Raw genomic sequence first — 21,903 nt, 5'->3', positions numbered from 1 at the left:
ACAAAGAGGCTCCTTCCAGGAGGAGACAGTTTGGAGTGCGCTTCTTGGGCCTTGTTCTTTCTTCTCTAGGTTCAGAGGGAGATGGTCAAGGGGAGTTTTGGGCAGGAGGCTTGGGGCAGAAGCCCTCCCGAGGAGGGTAGAGTATATGTTCTGTGCTCAAAAGTTAAGCTTGGGAGGGTGCAAGTAAAAGAACAGCAGCTCCGGGCTGGGCAGACTTCACACTGATAACTGGAGCCCTTGCTGCGGTTCTGACATGCTGTCTGTGTTGTTTTCTGTAGCCAACTTCCTCCCGCAAGCATGGAGCTTTCTGTTTACCCTACGAGAGCAAGGCACCAGTCTTCTGTGTCTCTGCCGTGTCATGAGACACACAGTCAACATAGAGATGATTTAAAAAATGATGATGAACTTATTTATTAATAAGACCTAATATTTAGGGAGCATTTACTGTATACCAGATACTCTGCTAAAAATCACTTTATGCTCGTCATCTTTTTTATTCCTCACAACAACCAAATAAGATAGTTCTCATTTGAACTGTCACCCCCATTTGACAGCTGGGGAAATGAGGCTCTGAGAAGTTAAGCAACTTGCCTGGATCGTCCTTAGAATTCTAACTGTACTTCCTCCCCCCCCCCCCCCCCCAACCATCCCAGCCATCCCAGCTGGGAAATGGAAAGTTTAAGCGAAGCAGAGACGAGCTGCTCCTTTTCATTCCCTCCAGAGGAGCCCCTCACTGGTGTGGAAGTTATTTCATATAAAGGCATCGATTAGAAATTTTCCATTCCCTTTAAGTTGCCCATTAGAGGCTTCGCTCTATTTTCTCCTTAGAAGTCTCTGCTTCAGGGAGCCCGCTTTCAGGGAGGGGGAGCAGGGAATGCATGATGGGAGAGGAAAGGGAAGAGATGATTGTAGTCTCAGCCTCCTTCCCCACAGCCTTGGAAAGCAAGAGGTGGGTGGTGCAGAGGCCGGGGCCTTCCTGTGCCCTAGTCTCCAGAATCCCCAGCCCAGGGTCTGAGTGCCACCCCCCTACCAGTGGGTGGCCCAGTAGGAAGAGCAGCAGCTTGTAGAACAGGTGGACCAGGGTTCCTGTCACAGCGTGGCCACTTACTAGCTGGATGACCTTGGGCAGGTAACTTGACCTCCTATAAAAGGAGGATGACCCCAGTTCCTGCACCCATCTGCTATGAGGACTGGGGACTGAGTGGGGGGTGTCTGTCACACCTTGCACAGAACAGATGCTCTAAAGAGGCGAGATTCCCCTCTCACCTGCTCATTCATTCCTGGAGGAAAGCACGCCCTTAGGGCGCTCGGGCCAAGCTAACCAAGATCTGGTGGTGGGAAGGGGGCTGGCACGGTGCACGTAGGTTCTCTTCCCATCCATGTGCCGGAAATGGGCTTCTCTGGGTTGTAGTCTGACTATGGCTATTTCACCAAGTTGCTTTCTGTTTATGTACCACTGTCACATGCGCTTTGTCATCCTGGGCTCTGAGACATGGGCTTCGGTGCTCAAAGCATCAAATACAAGCAGGGGCTGCTTCCCCACAGTCGTGGGGAAAGGGTGGGGAGACCCACAGCCCAGGGGAGCTGTTCCTTGGTGGAATCAGCTGAGGACTGCTCCGCAGCCAGCTGGGGGCTCCAGGTCCTTGCCCTGCCATCCTGGTCCCCAGAGGCGTGGACCCATAGAGGCTGCAGCCATGGGAACCAAGAAGGCCCCTTAGAGTAGTCACTTGGAGAAACTGAGGCCCCAAACCTGGAAGTGGACTTCTTTGCCTTCAGCTTTTCCTTCTCCCTTCTCTGTTCTCTGTGCTTGCTGTCCTCCACAGACCAACTTGGCATCCTGTATCTGGGTTACAAACGGGCTGGCTGCTCTGTCTAATCATAGCAGTGGGCGGGCCCTGGTTTAGCCCAACACTGGTAATTGCCCAATTTCAGAAATACATTGACTGATTAAAGAACTTCGCCAAACCATTCCTGAGATGGGGCATGGTGGAGGGGAGGCCCTTGTCTGCAGCCGGCTGGCCGGCTGTGCCCCAGCCCCAGCCTTGGTGATTCTCGGGGATGGGGACACACCTGGTGTGAGCCCCAGGCCTCCCGGGGCTAATGTGCAGCTGTGAGGATGAGGCTGGAAACGCTCCATCTCCTGTGCCCCGGAGGCCTGGACAGCTTCGAGCTCATCTTAAAGCCCCACGAGAACCGGCTGCGATGGGGTGGGAATGGCTGTTCTCCAGAGCCCAGCTCCCTCTGGGCCTGTTCCCCAGTAGCCAAGCCACTTCTTCTAATAGGTGTGAACATAATGGATTTTTTTATTCCTTTTGAAGACAGCCCCACCACCACCTGCCTGCTGCGCCTGTCCTGTGGCAGGTTACAAAACACCAGGGCCATATTTCTGGTACCTCCGCATCGCCCCCCCAGTGAGATGTAAAATGTCACTGGAGTGAATTACCGACAAAATGTTTTGGAATCTATAAATATTACATTGCTTTGGCTTTCACTGGCCCGTATAAAATTAAAGCCCTGGTCAGCTTCAGAGGAGAGGCAGGTGGTTAGTGCAAGGTGGGAGGGACCACTGCTGGTGGAGAAAGAAGTGACCCCAAAGGGCACGGTCAAGGGTGACTCTGGGGGCTGGGGTTGGTGGGGGGTGGTCCTGGCTGGAGGAGAAGCAGCAGGGTGCAGAAGACAGGGAAGTGGAAAACCCAAATGTAGTTGTAACCCAGGATGGGGATTCTCTGAGTTTTCATTGGAGTCTTTATGGTTGGGGGTGTGTGGAGTCTGCAGGGAGCTTTGTGTTGCATTTCTTACCCCAGCCCAGGAGTCTCATGTGAGGGCAGCAGTGTTGCCATCAGCATGCTCCCTCCAGGGACTGTCCCCCTCAGAGCGGGTATTGGAACCTCCCCAGACAGCAGGCTGGAGATTGGGGGTGGGGCTTCTGGCTTGCTGGCAGCTGGCAGTCCCCTTCCTGTTCTACTGTGGCCGCCCCTGCTCCAGGCTCCTTCCTGAAACCGGCCCCCCGCTGTGCTCACACTGGGGGTGAGGGGGGCGCTTCTGTCTGTGCGAGGACACCCATCGCATGGTTGGTCGGTGCATCTGTAACAAGGACGCGCGCTACCTGGGAGCATATTTTTACACCACCTCTGTTAGGTGTTAGACTCCTGGCAGGTGGGGGGAGCGGCTCTTGCTTCTTTGGGGTCTGTTTGGGATCTTCTTTGGGATAATTGCTTCCATGTGCCAAGACCCTGTGTGAAGTGCTTTAAATGCACAACTCATGGATCTTACATCGTGGGATAAGATAGGAACTGCAGTACACCCGCCATTTAGCAGGAGAGGATATGAGGCCCAGAGGGGTGAACGGACTCGCTCAGGGGTGCACGGAGAAGTTGCACACAGACCCAAGGGAATTCTGTGGCTCTTCTGCGGCTGAGCCTGGATTCCATCCCAGGGCTTTCTGACTCTTAATCCTGAGCCTGTATCTTGTCCTGGGTTCTCCCGTGAACTGGGGGAAGGAGCTGGCCGTTCCTGCTGGGGCCTGTGGCCAAGTGAGCTCTCTCTTTTGCAGGCATCCCCACCCTCATCGTGCTGGACCCGCAGGGGGAGGTGATCACGCGGCAGGGGCGGGTCGAGGTGCTGAACGACGAGGACTGCCGGGAGTTCCCCTGGCACCCCAAGCCCGTGCTGGAGCTCTCCGACTCCAACGCCGTGCAGCTCAACGAGGGCCCCTGCCTCGTCCTTTTTGTAGGTATGAAGCTCAGTGGGGACCCCAGGGCCGCAGGGCAGACTCTTCTGGGGGGTGTGTGTCTGTCCCACAGCGTCTTTTGGTCACGGAACAATGCAGGGGCTGGGCCTTTGTCTCTCCCAGCAGCCTTGCTTTTGACCCCAATGATTTATTCATGGCTCTCCCCCTGTGGGAGGTGTTCTGGGAGTTGCCGCTGTGCTTTCCTTCCTAGCTGCTCCCAACTGCCAGCTGGGAAGAATAGGTCAGGCCCAGAGATGCCCTGGGCCCCCGATGAACAGACACATGGTAGGGAGGAGGCAGGGCTGCATGCACAGCAGCTGCAGGGGCCGCGCCGGCTCGGCCCAGGCTTACCCAGCGCTGCTTCTGCGGATCACCTGTGTCCTGACCAGCTGCCCCAGCCTCAGGCCGCATCTGAGCCTCCCCTGGCTCGCCCACTCTGGTGCTCAGTGTTGGGTCAGGAGGACACAGAAACATTTACTCTCAGCTCCCTGCAGGCCCATGGGGTAACCCTGATTCCTCGTTCAAACGGAGCAACTGCTGCCAAGGGCCACCTCACCCTCGGCCTTGGGTCTTGTTGCTCAGCTCCAACTCAAAATAATTTGGGATACTAGGATCATGGCTGAGGTGCTGCCATACCCACTTCACTGAAGGGGGTCAGGGGATATGGGTAACGTCCTACCCCCATTCTCTGAAAGTCTGGTGTGGGGGGCTTCTGGCGGGGCAGGGGGTGGGGAGAAGCCAATATGCAGGGGGTGGGGAGAAGCCAATATGCAGACCCGGGAATTCTTAAGCAAACTGATTTGCTGGCTGGTCCCGTGCTTTGTGCTTTGAGGACAGAGGCCCTGGGGAGAGACAGGACGGCCTTGGGGCTTTCCTGCCTGCTGCAGGCTCCCACACCCATATCCTGGGGCCTGGGAAACAATTCTGAACTGAGGGACAATTGGGAATCTCACTGGCCATCTGCAGCTGTGGAAACAGGGTCCACTGATTAGATGTGTGTCTAGAGCAGGGGTGTCCAAACTGCGGCCCCTGGGCCAACTGTGGTCCGCAATCCATTGTTAATTGGCCCGCAGCAAATTCCAAAAATGTATTTAGTTTACTTAAATAAACCAGGTGAGGCAATACATACTTCACCTCGAGTAAGTGGCCCACTGTTTGTCTATTTTACCTCATATGGCCCTTGGTGAAAAATGTTGAAAAAAGTTTGGACACCCCTGGTCTAGAGCGTTTCCCGCAGAGTCTGCACACTACAGGACTCGGGTGGTGTGGCATTTCTGGGGGAAAAGCATCTGCTGGCACCTGCTTCCCCACACCCCACGCTGCCACTCTTGAGGGTGTTTCTCTTGCTCTCAGTTATAGGGTCCAGCAGGAGTGAGGGCTGCCCCTCCCCGCTTGTGGCTGCTTTCATACTGCTGTTTCACGGGAGGCAAGAGATGCCCCATAGGGGGCTCTCGGGAGCCCGAGTGGGTGGTTTCCATGCCATCAGCTGAGTCTGGCTGCCAGCTGTGCCTCCCCACTGCCACAAAGCTGCTGACCAGACCACAGCCCTACCCACCAGAAGTTCTGCCATTTTCCTTAGGAAATCCGAGATCTGAGGTTGTAGCATCTCATTCTGTGATTGAGAGAAAATCTACCAGGATCTCAGGTCCTGGCTTAGGGGAAGCTCGGCTTCCAAGGTGGGTTTGTGAAGAATTCAGTGCCAAGGCTCACGTTTACCTGGGGCATCAGTGCTCCTCAGTCAGGGGCGTGGTGCAGGAGGGCGCCGTGCGAGCAAGTGAGCAGACGCATCCCACCTTCGTGCACCCGGGAGGCGAGGCCTGTGTCCCCGGGAAAGTTCTTCCTCCACTCAGGGGCTGCCCAGATGTGTGTTTCAAGCCCTGGACCCAGGCTCCCCCAGGGGGCACCACTCTTTGACAAGCCATTGTGCTTCTTCATGTCTTTCTCTCCCCGTCACAGATTCTGAGGATGATGGGGAGTCGGAGGCAGCCAAGCAGCTGATTCAGCCAATAGCCGAGAAGATCATTGCCAAGTACAAAGCCAAAGAGGAGGAGGCGCCGCTTCTGTTCTTCGTGGCAGGGGAGGTGAGTGCCCCGGGGCCGGTCTGAGGGCCGACTGTTAGAACGACCGTGATGGGCTTTGGGGGATGTTTGAAGGGGCCATGGGGTCTGGGGTGACAGTTGCTTCTGGGAGCGCCCACAGACAAATGTGGCGTGAAAGGGTGTGTCATCCTGAGTCATGGAAAACCAGTTCCTGCCCTGCTGCTCCCTTCGTCCATCATCCATCCTCACTCAGCAGCCCCATAGCAGCAGGATGCCCCCCCACCCAGGAGATAGCCCCTCGTGCGTGTGTCCCACGTCGCCGCTGGGGAGAGTGACAGATCATGAGCAACACACGTGTCCTTGGGGCTCGGTCCAAACCAGACCCTCGATGCTTTGCACGCTGTCTCCTTGGTTAGTCCCTTTGCACCAGCCTGCAAAGTGGGTTTTCCCATTACAGGGATCCTGCTGGGGGCCCCAGCTCTGACCTGCAGTTACCCAGCCAGCCCAGGGAGAGTGCTGAGGTTGGAAACTGCTAACATCCCTCTCTTTTACCCAACACCTATGCCGTGAGCTGGGTTAGAGGACTTTTCACAGGGTGAGAAGGCCGGGCCCTTCAGTTGGGCCACCTCTGCCAGGTACCTGCCTCCCCCAAGGGGAATCTCTGCAAGATGGCTGTGATGGGCACAGACCCTCTACCTCGGAGCCCACCCCCAAGAGCCATCCTCCATGCACGCTCCACCGCCATGACCCCCCCCCCCATGACCAGGCACTCACCATAAGCTGGTTATTGACAGACACACTTTTAGCAGCACCCCTGCCCTCCTTCCACCCATTTGTACCCAGTTGGTCAGAGCCCCATGCTCGTTTCACGCTGTGTTTGGATCCCAGGAGAGGCAGCGACAGCCAGAAACCCTGGACCATCACCCATTCATCACGTCAATAGGCACCCCTGCTAAGCCATGCTGGGCCCCTCGCAGGCAGCTGAAGTCTCCCTGCTTGGCCGTGGGGTAGAGGGAACAAAGCGGGTTCACAGGGCCCTGCCTTGGGGCTACACGAGCCTGCTCCACACAAAGCACAAATAGAGGCTGCGCTGAATTGATTCAACTCTAAGCCCTTTCGAATGGCTCTGAGAAAAGATGGGTTCAGAACGGAGAGGGCTGAGCCGGGGCGAGGGTGGGGCTGGAGAGCTCCAGTCACTGCTGTAGAAATGTGGCTGAAAAGGAGCATTTGCAGGTTTTCTATATACCAGGCACCAAGCCAAGTGCTTCTCCTGCACCGTCCTATTTGTCCCCACCTCTGTGGCTGGAGACATAATCATTATGTTTTGACAGATGAGGAAAGTGAGGCTCAGAGAGGGCGAGACCACGCTGGGTCTGGTCAGCTGGACTGTGTGTGCTGGCTGGCCCTCACGCCTCACCTAGCCCCAGGTGAGCTGGTATTAAATCCACCGTAGAGGGCACGAGACCTGGGCTCAGAGAAGTGACTTTCCAAAGTCACACACTAAGATGGCAGAGAGAGACGTGAACGGGGGTGGGTGTGATTCCAGCAGCAGAGCTCTGCTCCTTTTGTCCTTGTGGTCCGGCAGATGGACGGGCCCAGGCCCAGAGGGAAGGATGCCTGGACCAGGAAGTTGGACAGAGGAGCTGGGGTCATCCACGGCTCGTTCCCCACCTGGCCACCTCGTCCGTCCTGTGCATTTCACCTGGGCTCTTGGCCTTGGCTGTGCTTTGGTCCAGTTCTCCGTCCTCGTGCTCAGAAGCTAGGCAATATGGAACAGTGGTGGGCAGGGGGCGCTAGAACCTCAGGCATTTACTGAGCCTCTGAGCCCGCACTCTGGCCCTCTCATGTTCCACCCAGGGCTAAGGGGGACCCTCATTTGTCTTGATCCTGCCTGCTCTGATGGGCAGAAGTCTTCCCTTCTGAAACCTTAATAGGCATTAATATTTATCTCCCTGTGGTTTGCTCACAGGGAGAGGGAGGGGAGGCAGTGGGAATTCTATGTACAGTATTTGTCCAGGTGTCTCCCTCTGTGTATCATGAAGATTGTTTATTAACCAATACGGAGGGACTGATTTGGGTGAACGTGCCAGAGACAGTGACTCACCCAGCATTCTGGGCAGGGAAATAGACAATCACTAATAATCTAAGTCTTTGCCCTTTGTGAAAGGAATGTTTTTAGTCTTAGAAACCAATGAGCTGTACATTTAATGCCTCCTGCTCGCCGTCATGTAAGGCCAGGAATACCCTACGTCCTTTCTCTGCAAGGCAACTCACGTCTTTCCATTCAGTTTAGAATATTGCACATTGTATAGTGAGACCAGCTCGGGATGGATATGTAGAGTCCCTTTTCTGTTACCTACCAAACAAGGACTGACAGTGGAAAAGGTCAGCTCAAAGGGTTGCTCCCTTACAAATCTTTCTCCTTGTCTTTCTGTGTTTGCCTTTATACTTAATAATGCTACATCTGGTATTAGGGAAATTCTCCTGGACAGTCACTGGGAATATGTAATAAAGTACCAATTTCTGGCTCAGATTTCCCGCTCAGATAAATACAGCGACCCGTGTAAACTTTGGTAGCTCTGTCTTCCTAACTGGCTGTGTGACTCCTGCCCCCTGAAACCATAGAGGTGGTGTGGGGGCAATTCTGTTTAAAAACATTCCAGAGCTGAAGTCCAAATTGGCCTTGGGCCACAAACGATTGAGAGCTGATTGCAAAAGTAAGTAATCAAAGGACATCACATCTTGACAAAGCAGAGGACCCATTAAAGTTGCTTCCGTGCTAATAAAGTCTTGCCTGGAGGGTTTTGGTGATGCAGAGAGAACTTTCCGAACCAGCCTCCACGAGGCAGCGCAGGGTCCACTGCTCCCCATTCTCAGCGCATCTTTCCTGGAGGGGGCCAACTCTTCAGGGTCATGATGGAATCTGGGGAGCCTGGGCCCAGGGGACGCGACCCTTTCTTGAAAACTTACTCGTTCTCTCCCTTCTGGTGACTTCCAGGATGACATGACTGATTCCCTGCGAGATTATACCAACCTGCCTGAGGCTGCCCCTTTGCTCACCATTCTGGACATGTCAGCCCGGGCCAAGTACGTGATGGACGTGGAGGAGATCACCCCTGCCATTGTGGAGGCCTTTGTGAATGACTTCCTAGCAGAAAAGCTCAAACCAGAGCCCATCTAGTGGGGCTCCAGCCTCGTGAGACGTTATTTAAAACTCAATCTCCTCCTCCTCCTCCTCCCCTTCCTTCCCTCCACCCATGGACTTTTCCAGCGTGTCCCAAATCACACAACCCAAGTGTCCAACCTCTCTGTGGTGCCTTGTTTTCTGCATTAACTCCTCACTAGCACCCTAGGGTGTGCACCCTCTCAGCAGCAGAAGAACCCACCAGGTTTGGAGACTCTGCTGGGGACTCACGGAGCTGCCGTAACCCGGCCAGAGCTGGGGCTGCGTCACTCTCAGTCACCAGCCCTTGGTGACTGAGTATTTGCCAGGGTGTTCTGCCGAGTGGGCATGAAGGGGACAGTGCATTGGTGCTCTGGCTCTGGTGTCAGCGCGCACACGCAGAGCTGACAGCTCAGTGACACAGGTGGGGCAGGAAAAGGGCCACGGCTTTGTCAGGCCTCAGCTTAGAGCTGCTGGTGAGAACTTCCATTCCTGGGTGACGTGGTCTGTCTTGGTCTGAGGGAGAAACACTAACTTGTCAGTCAGTTCTTGGGCAGGGGATCTCCAGATCTCAAAGGAAACTGGTGTTCTTTTCTGGTGCGGAAAGAGGAGCTACGGTAATGATTCATGGAGTAATTGCTGCCTTTGATTGAGCTCCTACTATGTGAGAAGAGCTTCTCATTCCTTCCTTATCTCTCTTCCTTGATCTTGACCTTCTCTAAGTTTCTGTCTTATACAAACAGCCCCTGCTAGCTTGGAATTTTGTTAATAAATTCTTTCCCCTTGGACATCTTCCCAGGAAGATGCACTCGGCCCTGTTTCTGGGAGCAGCACCTCCTCGCCAGCCAGACCTCTGACCCAGCCCAGCTCTGGGCCTGGGGCCGCGGGGGCGCTGCTGATGTGCCTATACCTATCTTGGGTGACCCCTGTCATTCTCTTTTGTTTTCAGAGCAGAACTTAAAAAGAGACAACAAATTACCAGAAGCCTAGCTTTTCCCTAAGAACCTGCAGTAAAAGAGCTATGCCCTAGGGTGGGAATGAGGGCAGAGGACACGGCGATGAAGAACGAGTAGGCCTTGGATCCAGTCTGCTAGACCCAGGGAGTTTGGCTCCTTCTTTGGCGGAACTGATCACAAAAAGGAAAAGAACGCCTGTGTTCTAAGGATTTGGGATGGAGGGCTTCACCTAGGGATTTGCAGGGTTTTAGCCTATCTCAACCCGGTGTCAGCGTCTTTAAATAATTCCAGGCCTTACCCTTGGCTCCACTTCACAGCACTCTGCCAAACAAGCCCATTTTTTTGGAAAACCCAGCCCCCCCAATTAGCTGTAACACCATTGCTCCTTGCCGAATTGGATTGTTGATTTGTAGTTTCGGAGGTACCAAATTAGTTGGTAATTAGACTGTTACTTGATGTCACCAGCCTGAAATGCAATCACCTAGTAAGAAATAAAAGCAGGCATCTCTGGATGTTACCCATCAGTTGGCCTTTTCTGTCCTAATAACAAAAATCTTTTTCTTGTGGCGCTGTGCTCTCTTAGGAGGTGGGCAGGGAAGGGAGGAGGGACTCACGAGATCCTTTGGACTTTCGCTGGCTACCTGGTAGCTATGTGTCAGAGTTTTCGAGAACCCTGAGACCTAACCTGGTCATCTGTCACATCCTCCAGAAGCCAGAGAGTTCATTTGGATTAGAACACCAGAACTCTGGCCGCCATCGCTCCTGTTTGAACTTGCCCTTGCGGAGGCTGGATTCTCAGATGACAGACATCCTTGTGGACCCTCAGGGCTCATTCGTTCCCTCCCTACAGGGGAGCATGTGCTCTGAAGCCTGAGAAGGCCAGGGAGGAAACACGAGGAACCCCAATGGGTCTCCCAGTGAAGACTGGGAATATAATTGAAGACCCTGAAACCCTGCCAGTGTCTCCCTTGCAGGGTGGTTGGATGTGGGGACGAGGTGAGGCTGACCTTGCTTGGAAGATGGGCAGGGTTTCTGTCTGTGCCCTATATCGTGATGACCTTGGAGGAAACAGAAAGGTGGTCTCTCTTGGTAGCTACTGATCTTCTGGGCAGAAGGAACATAGTCCAGTGAGGAGACCCTGTAAGTCCTGTCATGGCAGCAGAAAAACTAGGCCATTTGGCTGCCTGAACTACCTGCCACGAATGCCGGCTGGCTCCTTGATGCCAGAATTCCCTTTGAGTGGGTGTGTAGATTAGTTCAGTGGGAAGGTTTACTGGAAAAGGTGCTCTGGGTTTATATAGTGGCGACGTTAGGAGGAAATGCCGGGGAGGATCACTTCACCAGTGCCTGTGAAATCGCCGCTCTGAAAGGTAATGGATGCAGACGAAGTGGGTGGCTTCTTAATTTCCATTAAGCAGCTCCAAAATACCTTAAAATGCTTGTCGCTAATTGAAAGCAGGTTAAAACACCAGCTGTGGTATATTCAAGGGCTTCCGACAACAGCTAAGGAAACCATGCCCTGCAGGTGGAGGCAGGGTGGTGGCTGTAAAAATGCCACCCTGGGGTTCCAGGTTTGTGTTCACAATGATTTCCAGATCTGATTCTAGCCATTTTCACAAGCGATGAGATTTTCTTTTTCTTTTTATTTTATTTTATTGTTTTACCTGTTCGGCATTGGTGTGACAGAGGGCGACTGAAAACCAGCTTCCTTTCCAGGAGTGAGGTGGCTGCCTGCTATGCACCCCCTCCCCCAAGTGTGTCCTCAAAATCAATGGCTCTCCCTTATCTGAGCACATGGAGCCAGTCCTGCTTTTTTGGCATCAGCCAAGCTTTGCGTGGTGATTTTCAGCCAGACTTTGTTTTCTCCTGTTGCCTAATTAAAGACACTGAAAAGCTGTTCTCTCCTCCTGCTGCCTGGTTCTGGGGCAGCAAACTGAAATCTGCAATGATGTCAAGACAAAGTAGGATATGGTCCAGGAACAGATCCGGCGGATCTAATAAGCTGTTGCATTGTCACCTTAGGGAGAAAACCACGTGGGGGCGCATGCACGTGTGGAAATGCTGTGCGCTGGAATTATAGTGCTGGGAGGGACCTGACGAGTGTGGGGCCCAGCCCTTCCCGTCACGCAGGCATGGGCCTGCACGCCTTCTGTGCAGTGTCATTTCCCCTGGCTGGCCTGGGCAGGCCCGAGCCCGCCCCGGAGCACCGGAACGCCACCGCAGCACAGGCTGTGGGGAGGCTTGGCCATGCCCTCCACAGCTGGCCTCTGGGCGCTGCTGTGCGAACAGGTCTGACCGGAGGCCTGGGCTTGGGCAGCTTTCAAGTTCACCCCAAAGTGGCTGTGTCCACGTGAGCACTGAGCCCACATCCCTGAGCTAATACCAACAGGGACAAGCGCACCCCCTGCTTTCTTCTGGGCAGGCAGCTCCTGGGAAAATGCTTTGGGGGACAAATGGCTGTTGTTTATGAGCTTCATTATTGGTGCTCATGGTGCGTGTGCAATGGGTGAAATATTTTCCACGAAACAAAAGGCTTGTATGTAGGAAAATTGTATATTGGGTCTGCTTTATGGTTGGGGTTTCTCCTTCTACTGGGGGAAATATGACATTAGGATATTCTGAGCATGCTCTGTATGTGAAAGCATGAAGGAAATACGCTTCATTTTCAAGGCATAAGTATGTCTCACCCTCTTAATGTTTGGAATACTTCCTATGCCAGGAAATGTTATTAGATTTGGGTTGGACTTGTTCTGAGGGTCAGTTGGCTTTCCATTAAATAATCTGTCAAGGCATGAAAGCCTCTGTCCCCAGGCCTGCAGGCCAGTGGGAAGCCCAAAGGAGACAGACAGCTCAAGTCTGGATTCGTGGGCGTTCCTGCCTCACACAAATAAACCACCCACCCAAGCCCGAACTAGGATACAGTAGGAAGCAGGATCTTAGGACCAGGGCCAAAAAAATGAATCCCCTTTGGCCATCAGAGGATATGGGAATGCCCAACCAATCACGAGCCACAGTACTGGCTTGCAGTCAGCATGTGTCCTCACTTCCCATCAAATTGGTGCACGGGAGGCTGGGAGGCCAGACCCCGGAGCAGCTGCATTGCCTCCCCAACCTTTGTTCCCTTCTTGCATTTCGAGGAAGCAGCTTTGGCGATGGCCCTTTCCACCTATTAGGCTTCAATTGAAAAAAGTAGCTCTTCCCTGCGAAATAAATGTAATAACAGAAGCGATACGGCCCATAATGTACTCAAGACTTCTCAGCCATACTTGGCCTTTGAGCAGCAGCACCCGCTTCAGTGAGGACTCGGTTTGCAGCCGCTCTCGGATGCTCCAGTGTAACCTGGGAACCCGGTTCAGAGACCAGAATAGTCGTCCTGGCGCAGCCATTATTTTGGCTTCTAGCTTATGACCTTTGTGTATTGATGAAAATCGACAAAATAAGATCTCGGAGTTTAAAGGTGTCTACATGTTTCCTAAAACAAAAATTTAAAGGTAAGCCAGTGAGGTCTGCTCCTGCAGGAGGGCAGAAACAGCTTGGCCAGGAGGGGAGCCCCAGGTGGTTTTCAGCACCAGCTGTGGGACCCTGGGGGAAATGCGGTTTCTGTGGTTTGGGTAGCAGAATGACACAAGTGGAGCTAAAAGCAGCTCAGCTTGGATGGTGGTGACATTTGGTGTTGCTGTTAACCCTGGGGCAAGTGGTAGGTCCCAGGCGGAACCAGTCCTGAGGTTTGTTCATCTTTTGGGTCTCAATAACAGATTCTAACCAGGAGCTAGCAGCTGTGACTGGGGGAAGAGGTTTCAGCTCTTCCTGCCCCGAAGCTCAAAGTCAAGGGTTCCCACGTGGCAGGGGACATCAGCACCACCCAAAGCTGCTTTCCCAGAGGGCTTCATTCAAAAGGAAAAGTTGTTTTGTTTTTTCTGTAGCCACTTCCCATTTCTGTGCATTTTCTCCCTCTTTTGGTCCAGTGTCCTCCTATACTTCAGATTCTGCTAAATGAGTGACAAACCAATGGGCCTCCTACTTTAGCACCTCTGAGGGTAAGTGGCTTGCAAGACGCCTGTGGTGGAGGGAGACTTTTGACTCCACCCTTTTCCATTTAAATCCAGGAAAAATCCCCATCCCTCCATTCAGGGTTGGGAGTGGTTTTGAGGCGTGGCTGCCACCTCGTGGCAAAAATCTTTACAGCCACGCTCAGCACAAAGGCAACCGGCAGCTTGGCCAACCTTCTGACCACGGCTTTCGGCCAAGCAGTTTTTTTTGCTTGTCATATGCTGCTCAGTTCTTATTCTTATTTCCTGGGGAAATGGTGATAGGACAAATGTTGGCCTCAAAATCGAGAATTGAAGATAGAGCTTTTCCAGTATCACTCGACAAACAAGAACTTGACCGCTTGCTTCCCCTGTAGTCATTTGAAAGGGAAATTGGCCTGCCCCTCGGTTAAATCCCCACAAAAAAATACAAAAGGAAGTCACAGGGCATGGCATATAAACACTGACTATAACGTGAATGGGATATGTTTCTTTCCTTACACCCAGGATGATAAGCTAGGCGTAGAATTACTTGCCAGGTATACGGTTTTGCATTGCTTTGTTTTTCTGAACAAGGACAAGTGGAAGGTTTGTTGTTCTTTCATTGACTTTTATTTTGTAATAAAAATCAGCGGGAACGGCAAGCCTAGGACAAAGACTGCAGGAGATGGGTTTCATACTGGAAAGGCACACGCTTCCTTTTAGTGATTTAATTCTTTAGCATTTTTCCAAGGTGTTGAGAGACCAAATGTTGATAGATCCGAGTGGTCCAGTTCTCTGGGCTGCCTCCCAGACTTAGCATCATGGCTGTGAAGCTGGCAGGCTAGGCCCCAGCCTTTGTGGGCTCATCTACTTTCTTTTTTTAAAATTGGGGAATACTGGGGAACAGTGTGATTTTCCAGGACCCATCAGCTCCAAATCAAGTCCTTGTTTTCAATCTAGTTGTGGAGGGCAGAGCTCACTGGCCCATGTGGGAATCGAACCGGTGACCTTGGTGTTATGAGCACTGCGCTCTAATCAACTGAGCCAACCGGCCGCCTTTCATCTACTTTCTAAAAGCTGCCCGTCTCAAGAACAGTTAGTGGGCTGCTTGCATCAGACATCTGTGTGGAGCCCTGGGCAGGGTCAGACCAGCAGGGCACCAGAGCAGCCGCTCTGGCTGGTCAGCCTGGGAGAACATAGCCAACCAGACTGTTCCTGCAAAAACCCCTCCCCTCAAACACGCCAAAGCAATCCCACCCTGCCACTTGGGGCACGAGTCATGCTTGATCTTTTGGTTCTCTTGACAGGAAGTTTTGCCAGGGAGCTGGTGGAGCCGATGGGGAAGGGGGGGGGGCCACGATTTCTCTTGGGCATGCCGGCAACTCGGCCTCCTTGGAATGAGCAGCTGAAGGGCTCCCAAGGAATCCTGATCAGGAATTCCACGGTATGGAAGGGATGTGGTGAAACTCCACTGCTAGTACCGTCCTCAACTCCAACCACATTCTCTGTGGTTGCCAAAGCACTGCTTGAAATAGGTCCCCCACTCCAGTCCCACGCACCCCCTTCCCAACGTGATTTAAAACACAGTGCTTACCATCTGCATTTGCCCTCATGTCCCTGGCTATGTCCCAGCTGGCACCTTGTAGGTAAGGACCCAGCTTGCCCTGGTCCCCTGGAGGGTTGAGAGAAGAACAGCAGGGTCTTACTGGAGTTGTAGGCCCAAGCTCTCATCTTCAGAGCTTCGGCCTCTCTGCCCTGGAAGGCACTTTCTGTTCACAGCAGCCAGGATTGTTGGCATTTGCCTAAGCAGTTCTGTTCCTCTGCACAGGACGGGGGATTCATGTAAGTAAGTCATATGAGTCATTACATTTAGCCAAAAGTTGTATATGAAGTAGGACTAATAGCAGGAAGCTGGTAAAAAGCATATGGCTTTCCTGACAGATGCAGAGTTAAGCTGATGATTTTAAATCCGTTCCCTCCTTTTCTGAACAGAGTCCTCAAAAAGGTATCTGCAGAGGTGCTAAGGAGGTATACCCACCTGATGAAATTCAGCTGTTTCTACCAGCTGTTTCACCAGACGTGGTGGGGAAACAGCATGTTACACATACACAGTGGCTGTTTAAGTCAAGGTCTGAACAATCGCAGAGACTGACATAGCCAAGCCGAAAACAACAGCTAGCTACTGACTGCCATCACCTGGCGTTCTTACGTATATAAAAGCTGGGCGAGATGGGAGATCTCAGGAAGAATTCTGACCTTTGTTGTTTTTGAGGATAAGCAGAAATACATGGGACATCTTCTTTTTCCAAGAATCATACAACAGCATCATGCCCACCTGCTGCCTCCTGAATTTGGCCTAGAAAGCCAGTTACCAACTCTGCCAGCCTCCTAGCAGTGCAGGAGGAGCTGGAGACAAACAAACCAAAGGCTAACCTCCGTGTCCCCTCTCAGTGGTAACTCCTGTCTCTGCTCCATGTTCCGCCCGTAAGCGCAGTTGTCTTTTCCCTTCAAACAGCAGGATGCTGGCGGCCATGGCCGAGTTCAGGCTGTCCACACCGGGCACGACAGGGATCAGAAGCCTCTTGCCCCCGGTGCTCTCGGCCAACTGCAGGGACTCCAGGCTCACGCCGTGGGTCTCCCCACCTATGACCACAGCTGCTGGGGCCTCTGTCCAGTCCAAGTCATAACTCTGGACCTCAAGTTCAGGGAGCCAGCCTTTACTGGCTCCGGTTTCTAGATCCTCCTCCTCCTCCTCTTCCTCATACTTGTGAAACTTGGAGAGCTGTCGGTCACATACCCAGCCATAATCACTGGCTTTATTAGACGTCTGGGCCCGGGCATAAAGGCCACAGTTGTCCGCCACGTAGACCCGGGTGTCAGGGGGCAAGTAGTTGGGCACGGCTTCCCAGTCCAGATTGTTGATGACGGGCACCTGGAAATGCGCCCCCATGCCTGCCCGCAGCACTTTGGGCTCCCAGGCATCCACACAGCCTAGAGAATAAAAGACAGGATCCAATGAACATTACCAGCCTTTTCAGGAGACGGGACTCTGGAGGACATCAGATGAGTTCTGGATCAGAAGATGAAGCCCAAAACACTGTCCCGTTGTGGCCATCCTGACAGCTGGCACCTGCGCCTCCCCGATTAGGGCAGTGTCCAGCTAAGGGACTGCAGGAGGAAGTCCTGCGAGTGCCGACACAGATTTTACTCATGCCATCAACACTGACCACACGCGTGCCAGGCACTGTACGGGAGATGCCAGGAGCACTCAAGCTCCTAACCTCGAGGAGCTTGTGACACAGCAGCATGAGCAGGGCTAACAGCAAACCCTGGTACAAAGCACGGCTACGAGGAAAACCATTCCAGAGCACAGGCTGCTGGGCTGGATCTTCACGGGTAGGACCTTGTCAGAGAAAAGGCCCAGGCAGAGGACAGTTACAGAAGGGGACAGGGCACAGTCCAAGAACTGTACGTAAGGTGAAGCAGGCCCACGAATGGGTGGGAGAGTGGTGGGAGACGAGATGGGAGGCAGGCAAGGACCCACCTAAAGGAAGTTGGGTGTGCCAGGCTGAGGAGTTGACAGTTTTATCCAGAAGACAGTATAATGCCACTGAAGGATTTTAAAGTGGTGACAGAATCCGGTTTATGATTTGGAAAGGCCCATTTGGCTTCAATGTTGAATCTGGATTGGAACAGGAGACACTAGAGATGGGAAATTCGACTGGAGGCAGTTACGTGACCCAGGGAGAGCCAGGGAACAGCCTCGTCCTTGGCACACACCTGCTCTCACACCGTGGTGAGAAGGCACGGAGAACTACTCTTTCTGCAGAGGCAGTGCTCAGCCTGGCCACTTCTGTGCATTGGCAGACACCCCGCCTTTCCCAGGGCCACACGCTGGGAGACAGCAGGACGAGGGCACCCCATCTACCATCTCCTCATTCCAAGTTATTTTTAAGAGTGGCCCCAACTCCCCTCTAACTTGTAGGGACCACACGACAAGATGAAATCCCCCTCATCCTTACATCTGATACTGGACACCACACCAAGTGCTCCCTGCTCTTTCCCTGCCTCTTCTACACAAGCCACAGCACCAGTGTGAAAACCACACTGCCTGGGTGCACAGGTACATTTCCAAAGCCAGGCCTGCTCTCAGAGCTCTCAACAGTGGGTGGGTCAGCAGGTCCTGACAACAGAAGCCCAGCACCTAGCTCTCACGCTGGCAGAGAAATACACTCCAACAAGGTGTGACTGAGGGAAGAGATCAAAGGAGCAAGTCAGGCAAGTCTCAGCAATGGCTGCCACTATTTACACTGAACGGTAGCTTGAGTGTTTGTGATGAGTGATCCTCTCCCCCCAAGTTGTTATAGGCATTTTAGGCACATCCCAACTCTTAGGTGAGCCTGTTTAGAACTAAGCCTACTAATCCCATTCCTGCTGAGAGGAGAAAGAAAAGAAATGTAACGAGGCTAATTTGTGTGTGGGGTGTTTGACACGTGGGGCGAAGGGAAACGTATCACGGTTTCATAATCATACTGTTGACAGCATTCCTTTCACAGGATTCAAAATGTCAAGAGTTACAAAGGTCCCATATGCCCAACAACTTGGGAACTCAAGATCATTAATTAAAGGACTTGAAACCAAGTGTTCAAACTGGCATCTATTTCTTTCCCTGATTGATTTTAAGTTCTTTCTTTAATAATCTAGCAGGTGTCAAAATAATTTTAAAAGCTAATCCACATTTACTGGATTACTGTGTGCCAGGCACCTAAGTACTTTATGCGCATATCACTTAATCCTTAAAACAACCCTACTGGGTAGATTCTGTTATTATATCGACTTTACAGAGGAGGAAACTGATACTTAGAATATTGCTCACAGATCTGGGGCAGATCCAAGAATCAAATCCATGTATGTCTGCCTGTAGAGCCAGCTCCCTTACAAACGGCCACCCAATTCACCCAGTCACATACGCTCTTACCTTTGGTGAGTAATACTTTGCTGCAGCCCGCCCCAGCAGCAGATCTCAGAATCGTCCCCAGGTTCCCAGGGTCACGGAGATTGTCACAAATCAACAATAAGGGCAGTGAATGGTGAAGCTGAGTCTCTGGGTATGCCATCTTAGCATGGTCAGGTTTGGCAAAAATCCCTGAGGAAACAAAACAGGTGGTTCACCTGTCTGATGTGGACATGGGGAATAATTTGACTTTTCACTTATTTATCACTTTCTGTATTCTTAATTATGTAATACACGAATACATTCTGACTAAAAAATTCAAACATGAAATCCTACCAGTGACCCCCACCCCAACTCCCCGCATAACTGTTTTCAATCTTGGAGTGTATCCTTTTGGAACTTATTCTATGCATCTACCTACATATATGTACACCTACCTATATACAGGTGCTTTCTTTCTTTTACATAAAAAAATCATACTCTATTCTATAATCTACTTATTTAACTCTATAACATGTCTTGGAGCACTTACCATCTCAGTACATTTGGAGCTACCTTATTTTACCTGCTGCATGTTATTTGGTAATGTGAATGTACCACATATATTTAGCTCTCCCCCAACTAACTGTCATTTGGATTATTTTCAATTTGCCCTATTATAAACAACCCTGCAATAAACATCCCTGTATAACTCTATGCAGATGTCCAGATATTTCCCCAGGGCAATGGACAAATGATATGTATGCTCTCTTAATGTTCACAGATACTGCCAAACTGCCCTCCCCACAGTTTATTCACACGGAGAACACATAAATACCTGTACCTAGTCCATCAGTGAAGGCAATGGAATGGTATCAGGCACCTGTGTGCTGTAAAAAGACCCTGCATTTAAGTCACACATAGCCAGGAGAGCATTCAATGGGGCAGGAAACCTTTGAAGTCCTTTAACTTCTAAGACTGTAGTGATGACAGAGCCCCACTCACACTGTGGGATTATACTCAGAGACGTGCCTGAATTCTGACAGGTAGTGCTACATCTTCTCTCTCTTTCCTTTTACCGCCCCCTTCTCAACTCAAATAAAACATGATAAGGAGACGCTAAATAATATGTATATTTAAAAGCCATGAAATGATGAAAGCAGTCATAATGATGAAAGGGCTACGAAGTGCAGGGTGGGCCGGCCACCGTTAGCACATATGCCCAGTGGCAAGTACGATGAAAACGAGTGATAGCCATAGCATGGAGCAGGGATTAGAGAGGTGCAGCTAATGACAGTAGTTACTTGGAGTGAGTGGAAAACTTCAATAGTCATGTCCCCACCCTAGGGGAGAGTTCTGAGCACAGGTGCACAGACCTCTGTGACTTGCTGAGTTACAGAAACAAGAGATGGTGCCCAGAATTTTGTCTCCCAATTAATATTAGGTTGGTGCCAAAGTAATTGCAGTTTTTGCAATTTTTTAAACCTTTTAAACCTCAATTACTTTTGCACCAACCTAATAGCTTCACTGTGAGCCCATTACAGGGAATACACATGGATAACGGGTACGAGAGGCCCTGGCCTAAACATCAAAACTTGAAGATAACCCTCCCTGCCCCAACCATCCCTTACCATCCAAGGGAAACCTCTACACTTACTGCCATTCAATTCTCAGATCTTAATTATAATTCCAACATCAAAAAGGTATAAAGAATTTAGTCTTTCCATATTTAGAAAAACCTTTCTAAGAGCTAGTTGACATCAGTTACATAAAAACTTAAGTTAGATTCAACCAAATGAAGACAAGGTTTCCTGTTCAATGGGCTAAACAGGGCAATAAATTGCAGCGTACTGCTGAGACCTGCTTCTAGAATAAGGGAGTCAACAAAAGGTATCACCAAACTGGCATAGGTTTTGGAGATGGAGGGCTAACATTTTGGTAAACATTTTCTTAATTTCTAGTTAGACATTAAAGGTTGAAGAAATGATCTAAAAACATAAAGTTTGAGGAACAGTGGTTATTCCTAGGGACTAAAAAGAGCCATAATACAAATGACCAAAACTGGCTTCAGTTTCCACTAAAAATACTGTAATATGCACAGATTTGAGAACTTTATTTTTCTGGGTGTCTAAAAAAAGTTTAGGCAATAACATTTTGAATTTGGTTTAAATAAAATTTGTTGGCTTAACACAAGTATAAACAAATAATCCTAGGTCTCCACTTGTAGTGACATTGTATGACCACTGACCCATTATTCCTTGTGGTGTTACTAGGTCGGACCAATCCTTGATATCCTCAAATTTCACCTTAATGAGGCTGACACCTTTCAGCTTATCAAGGGGCAGCTCCTTTATGTATTCCAGACGACTAAAGAAGAAAACTTTGGGCACAGCACCAGCTTTCAGAGCATCTGCAATCAGCCTGCGACCTTCCAGCAGGATCTTCCCTTGCTTTTCCCGAAATGGCCTGGACCTAACTATTGTCATTACATTGCTGTGGGTGGAAACAGAAAGACTAGTAATTATCAACATTCTCGTAACGGAGACACCTAGTTCTCACAGACATAGAGAGCTTCAGAGACAGAAACAAACTGATTCCGAAGAAGATATTAATTCTACCCTCCGTGCATAATAACTAGCGGTTGGTACTGGAAGAACTCCAACTGGAGGAAAGAGGTTACGGTCCCGCTGTGAGGCGGGAAGAGACAGGGGATACCCGACAAATGTCAGGAACACATCACCTTAGCCTTTTGTCCCCGGGTAAAGCTTTATCGTAGCGAAGCCCTGACTCTTCCCAGGTGCTGGGCGTCTGGGATGGGGGCACCTGCTTCGGTCGCTGCACATGGGGACTGGCCTCAGCCGCCGCCTTCCCGGGCTGCTTCCCGGGCTTCCGATCCACCACCTGTCCGGAGGGAAACAGCACTTTCACGGGGCTGCGCCGCAGCGCTCGGACCCAGCGCCGCGCATCGAAGTCCCAAGTCTGGACCACCGGCAGCAAGGGTCGGGTGGCCCACCCCACGCGCTTCACCAGCGCCGCCATCTTCCCCTGCGCCGTGTGTTGCGTCACGAAAGC

General features: G+C 51.4%; 2 protein-coding genes across 3 annotated transcripts in view; one reads left to right on the top strand and one right to left on the bottom strand.

Moving 5' to 3' along the window:
* The window catches only part of NXN (nucleoredoxin), a 141,465-nt gene extending 131,053 nt beyond the window's left edge, over positions 1-10,412 (top strand). For both annotated transcript variants that reach the window (XM_074320598.1, XM_074320599.1), the window contains exons 6-8: positions 3,554-3,733; positions 5,687-5,811; positions 8,768-10,412. In XM_074320598.1, coding sequence (XP_074176699.1) covers positions 3,554-3,733; positions 5,687-5,811; positions 8,768-8,950 — 488 coding nt within the window. In that variant the 3' untranslated portion in view covers positions 8,951-10,412. The remainder of the gene's footprint in view (positions 1-3,553; positions 3,734-5,686; positions 5,812-8,767) is intronic.
* Positions 10,413-14,505: 4,093 nt separating this feature from the next.
* On the bottom strand, positions 14,506-21,897 carry MRM3 (mitochondrial rRNA methyltransferase 3). Its single transcript, XM_019739534.2, is given in 5 exon segments — positions 14,506-16,371; positions 16,374-16,889; positions 18,877-19,044; positions 21,080-21,324; positions 21,572-21,897. Coding segments are annotated over 5 exon segments (1,254 nt in total). The 5' UTR covers positions 21,871-21,897; the 3' UTR covers positions 14,506-16,345.
* Positions 21,898-21,903: the final 6 nt, after the last annotated feature.

Source organism: Rhinolophus sinicus, linkage group LG15 (genome assembly GCF_036562045.2).
Source record: "Rhinolophus sinicus isolate RSC01 linkage group LG15, ASM3656204v1, whole genome shotgun sequence".
NCBI lineage: Eukaryota > Metazoa > Chordata > Mammalia > Chiroptera > Rhinolophidae > Rhinolophus > Rhinolophus sinicus.
The sequence above is the reverse complement of the archived record's forward strand: the minus strand, read 5'-3'. Positions and strand labels throughout refer to the sequence as shown.